Genomic DNA, 6,000 nt, shown 5'->3' with positions numbered 1-6,000 from the left:
TGCGCGAAATATAATCTCTAGCAAAAATGAGACAGTTTTGGGACCTCAAAAAATTAAAAATGCTGCTATTTAACCGAAGTAGCTTAACATATTGGCTGAGAGATACAAATTTCTATTCAGCGATAAGAGTGGCCGTAATCATAAAAGTGCTATGCAGAGAGGTGGATGATGGACTAACCACTGGTACTAGTGTGATGTATCTCAGTCTATGAACGTCATAGAACAAATTTCATTTGTTTATTATTTTTGAAGCCAAAAGTTTGTTTCTGGGGCTCTAATGCAAATTCAAACTGTCTGACAAACAAAGCCAAGTCTGAAAAGATATTGCGGTTTTTGAACTGGACCCTTCTCTTAGATTCTGGATCGTTTATGTTGTCCCCCTTTTAATTTAACAATCATTTCCAGGTTATTTCGACACCAATATGTCAATTGCTATGTTTACTACCCCTTGTCTCATTGTACTCTTGCGCATTTTCGACATCAAGGAGCGGACTCCGGATACGCTAACAAGCGCCTGTCGTTGAATTACATGTTATTTCAGGATTCCTTCAAAGATGAAGACGTTGCTGTTCGTCGTTCGCCGTAAGAATATTACACCTTGGCCGCATTCACACTAGAGACTGATTATCCGTCTGAGACGGGTTATTCGTTGGATTATTCGCGTCAGACAGATAATACTCGTCTTAATTTGAAAAATGGAACGGTCTTAATATTGGATGGACAAGCCGCCTGACTTTAACTATCTGTTTTCTCCGTCAATTTTGACGGATTTTGAAGATGGATCCATCAGTCTCTAGTGTGAAAACGACCATTTAGTGGTAATTCAGAAATAAGCTGCCTAGTTTCAGTTGTAAAGGGTCATAATACCGCAGGATCTCTTGCAACCTTGATAAAAAATCTGCGCTCTAACACGCTTCCGTCAACATGTTTCGGTTCCATAACAAATGATCGTTGATTCCATTACCTTTGCCAACGTTGAATCAACTGTTATTTAACTCAAATCGCGTCAGTTTCGTTTGTCGAAATAAATAATCTTAAGGTGACTCGACCCAGTTTTTTTGGGGGGTACCATCCTACTTTGAAGCTCTCTGGTATCCCCACCTTTACTTTTATCATAAGTCTAACACATAGAATGGATAACATATAGATCAATCTACAATATAACATAAAATTTTTGGCGATCGGAGTAAATGTCACGTGGTTATAATGCCACGCCCCTTTGAGGTCTGAGTCGAAAATCTGCTGTCGCCGCCATTTTTTCGTGAAAATCTCTCGGCTACACATAGTGCGCATTAGTGCCTTGCGCTGAACAGAGTTTCACCAAAATCGCAAAGACCCAATTCGAGAAATTCAGCGGTTTCCAAATTTAGGTCATAATTTATGCGAAAATGATAAGCAAACTTTACACGGATTATATCTAATAAACTATGAGATTCATCTCTTTATTTTGGGCATCGTTATAACAGATTGGTCCTTGCAAGTCAGCAAAACGCTTTACGGCCTTGTAAATGCGCGCGATTTCGAGCAAAGCAAACATATATATAGAAATTATAGTTTTCGCTATTTGTTGACGTTTGTCAGCGTTTAAGAGTCCTTCTCACCAAAAAAGCATTTTCTTAAAAATTCGTTGTTTTTTTTCCTCCAAATTTTTTCAGGGCCACAATTGATTAACTAACTACCCGGACTCTGAATTTCATGGTCATTGAAAAACTGTGACATTATCTTCTATAAGCCCAAACTTGAGTAAACAATGAAGATTTTTAGTGTTTTGGCTGAGTTTGTGCTTTGGGAGTTGTCTATTGTTTCTAGTCTGTCATTATACAGCATTCTTGTTCAGCACGCGTGCAATGACCACGCTTGGCTGACTTCCGAATGCTCACCGAGATATTCCCGTCACGAGTTGGTTTAATTATTGGCTTGCATTAAACCTATGAAAAAATGATATTTTTTTTAATAGTAAGTAGATTTAGTATGTAGCACTTCTTGATTATTTTGCAAAGGCACAAGAAGCACGAGAATTGATTAAAAATTGTGAGTTAAACCTCTATGTATCACGCGATGGCCTGTCTCACTGTACCAAAATTATTATATCTCGGTGAGCATTTGGAAGTCAGCCAAGCGCGGTCATTGCACGCGTGCTGAACAAGAATGCTGTATCATGACAGACTAGAAACAATAGACAATTCCCAAAGCACAAACTCAGCCAAAACGCTAAAAATCTTCAATGTTTACTCAAGTTTGGGCTTATAGAAGATAATGCCACAGTTTTTCAATGACCATGAAATTCAGAGTCCGGGTAGTTAGTTAATCAATTGTGGCCCTGAAAAAATTTGAAGGAAAAAAGACTACGAATTTTTAAGAAAATGCTTTTTTGGTGAGAAGGACTCTTAAACGCTGACAAACGTCAACAAATAGCGAAAACTATAATTTCTATATGTTTGCTTTGCTCGAAATCGCGCGCATTTACAAGGCCGTAAAGCGGTTTGCTGACTTGCAAGGACCCATTTGTTATAACGATGCCCAAAATAAAAAGATGAATCTCATAGTTTATTAGATATAATCCGTGTAAAGTTTGCTTATCATTTTCGCATAAATTATGACCTAAATTTGGAAACCGCTGAATTTCTCGAATTGGGTCTTTGCGATTTTGGTGAAACTCTGTTCAGCGCAAGGCACTAATGCGCACTATGTGTAGCCGAGAGATTTTCACGAAAAAATGGCGGCAACAGCAGATTTTCGACTCAGACCTCAAAGGGGCGTGGCATTATAACCACGTGACATTTACTCCGATCGCCAAAAATACAGTTATATTGTAGATTGATCTATATGTTATCCATTCTATGTGTTAGACTTACGATAAAAGTAAAGGTGGGGATACCAGAGAGCTTCAAAGTAGGATGGTACCCCCCCCAAAAAACTGGGTCGAGTCACCTTAACAGACAGCAAAATCTGAGGTGATAGAGAGTTTAGACAATTACGACAAGAAGCAAAAAGAACGAACACTTATCGTAGTGCAGTGCTTCGTTTGTTCTTCGTATACAATTTCCTAGTGCAACGTTTTATTCGAAAGATTTAACGCGGGAGAAAGAATTTGACTTTCTGTTCTTTGTTTGTTTGTTTCATTATTTGTTTGTTTTTCAATACAGCGTCTTACTAATGCAGGTCTTCGAAAACTCGCCGATATTTGCCAGGATAAGGAAATTGCAATTATTGCGATAACAACTTTAAATGTTAGAGACGTTTTTCTGCTGTCTCCCCCTCTTTATGACTCTCGCAAAAGGCTTTATTACCTAACTTTTGCATGCATTACTCACCCATCTAATATTGACTTTTCTATCTCAGGTACAAAGTGTCCTGGATCAAACAGTTTCGTTCTGTTTTCTGGCGATCCTGGCTCACCTTTAATCGAGATGTCGTTATCTTTAGAGTCCGACTCTATCAGAGCATAGTAAGAGCCACTGACATCATATCTAGATGGTTGAGATTTATGTTCTTTCTGTCATATGCCGGGGCAACAGACTCTGAAGTGGCTACCGCACAGGTTGTTGAAACGTCAGACGGTCCTATTACGGACTACGATTACCCGGACGATCATGCTCGACCTACTTGAGAAATGACTCCTGGGTTCAAACAGTTCACTGATCGAAGTTCAGTTGTTCTCAATTTAGGCAAAATACTTCCAACCTGCCGTTCATTTTTCGTCCTCTTAATAAAACAGGCTGACTACGATCTTCTAACTGTAACAATGTTGGCGTAACAAATGTCGGCTCTCGACAATCTGTGCGGTTTTCAGCATCAGCGTAAAAGTCAGTGGTAAAGTTGCTGCAACAATATCAAACAAATTTTATCAAGGGGCACTAGCCATAATAACTTTTAATAATAGTCTTCAATAACAAAACTGCACCATTATTAATTTTTGAATTAAACTGATGTGAAGACAAGTTTTGTCTTTCTAAAAAGATAGCAAATAGTATGACATAGCGGCCCCTTTAACAAATGTTCGGATAGGTAAAAGCCTAATTGATATTTCAGGGGCACCCAACGACAGTTTCCTCCAAAATACGTTTAAAACACTTTTTAGGCTATCCAAAGTACTTTTAGATCTCTAGAAATGAATTCTAAGCGGCGTTACAAAATTTTTGTCTGATCCGTCATCACAGGGGAACTTAAGACTTTTCGAAATTAGAAGGGCTTTAGTATTATTTTTCCGAAAATTTAAAGTGCAATTTAACGTTTTACGAAAGTGAGATTTTTTTTTATCCCTCTCTCCTATAGGAAAATTTTTGGTTTCCTTTTTCTACGAAAAATAGTGTGACCTGGGTAGTAAAATAAAAGTATGAATAATTTAACATGTAATAATATCATAGGGAATTCATTTGATAAGCTTCGAAAATTGTACACGAATGGAACATGCATCTAGAAATTTTTAGCCGTCATCAAGCAGAAGAAAATTCTAGGAAATAATTTGCTTGAGCCTTCGCCGAACAGATATTGTACAGAAAACAGTCGGTGGGTGCCCCTGGTATTTCAGATTAATAGCCTGTGCTATGACTGATATCTGCCTACTATCTTGTGTAGTTCGTAGGTCTCATAGCCGGAATAATTTACTTCCAAACAAAGGTGGATCAAGCTGGTATCCAGAATATATCTGGAGCGATTTTCTTTCTTCTCACGTCTGTTACGTTTAACAACGTTGCATCTGTCATCTTCGTAAGTGTTTGAAAATTTACCTTAATCGTCATATGCCTCTGTCTTTAATTTTATCAATTGGCCATCATAAGAAGTTACCAAAGCATGTTGATATTCATAAGCCAGGACGATTGAGACGTCAGCCAATTGAAATATATGAAATGAATCTTGACTTTAACTACGGATAAGGATATTCGTATAAACATAACAATTTTCTTTAATTTTCCAGACATGTTTCGACGGTACATCCGTCATCTTCAGTGTTACATATTTTGAAATCGCCGTTGAATTTAAAGCGTGCGCGATCTTACAAAGTTCGTTACATTGCGTTGTCAATATTGCGTACTAAAACAAAGTTAAATGAGTGACGCTTAGTTCTTTACAGGGAGAGAGTCAGGTTAATGTGTTTCACCTGCTGGTTGAGATCGGGCTTCTCCCATTTTATAAACATGGATTCCTTAAGCTTCACTTGGTACTTAGTGGCTGCAGAGTCCAGGATCTCGAAGCAATCCGGTGTGCAGGATGCTCTACAAAACTCTGAACCCTGCAGATGTTTAAAAACGTTCGAAGACCTGTCTGAAAGTAAGTGCTCGCGCACTCGTGTGGAGAAGTGTCGGCTGGTTTCACCAACATAACACGCATTACAACTTGCACACGAAAATTTATAGACCACACGCGTGCGTAACCCCCTCAGGGACAGCATCTTTCACATTAAAAAGATTCCTGACTTTGAAAGTAGTAAAGACTAACCTTAAATCAATAGGTTTATATAACCGGTTAGCAAGTTTGCGTATACTCCTCTGTGCCGTGACTGAGAAGTGCCCAACGTAAGGGATTTTGAAGAAGAACTTAGGCGTTTCCTGGGGCTCGACTCCTGAATAGGGCTGTGTTTTCCCTCCCTTGACTGCTGTCTGAATATATTTAGAAATATATTTGTTGATAAATGTATCGAACTTTGTAAGATCGCGCGCACTTTAAATTCAACGGCGATTTCAAAATATGTAACACTGAAGATGACGGATGTACCGTCGAAACATGTCTGGAAAATTAAAGAAAGTTGTTATGTTTATACGACTATCTATATTGTTGCTGCTATCTAGACCTTTTGGATAAGGATATGAAAGTAAACATGATCTTTGCATTTCAATGAAGAACCTAACCGGTTGACAACGAATGAACCTGAAAAAAATGAGGCTTAACCGGGAATCAAATCCTGACCTTTACGATGACCTGACACAACGCCCTATCCATTCAGCGAATCAAGCCAAATGGAGAGCAGGCCATTGTGAGTTCGTCATTGTCACGTGATAT

At 38.5% G+C, this 6,000-nt stretch overlaps 1 protein-coding gene across 1 annotated transcript in view; it reads left to right on the top strand.

Annotated features, from left to right (window-relative positions):
- Positions 1-6,000, top strand: part of LOC140932049 (protein white-like) — a 35,616-nt gene that overhangs the window by 24,310 nt on the left and 5,306 nt on the right. The window contains exons 9-11 of the mRNA XM_073381712.1: positions 356-582; positions 3,343-3,448; positions 4,579-4,710. Of these exons, the coding sequence (XP_073237813.1) occupies positions 356-582; positions 3,343-3,448; positions 4,579-4,710 (465 nt within the window). The remainder of the gene's footprint in view (positions 1-355; positions 583-3,342; positions 3,449-4,578; positions 4,711-6,000) is intronic.

Source organism: Porites lutea, chromosome 3 (assembly GCF_958299795.1).
Source record: "Porites lutea chromosome 3, jaPorLute2.1, whole genome shotgun sequence".
NCBI classification, from domain to species: domain Eukaryota; kingdom Metazoa; phylum Cnidaria; class Anthozoa; order Scleractinia; family Poritidae; genus Porites; species Porites lutea.
The sequence above is the reverse complement of the archived record's forward strand: the minus strand, read 5'-3'. Positions and strand labels throughout refer to the sequence as shown.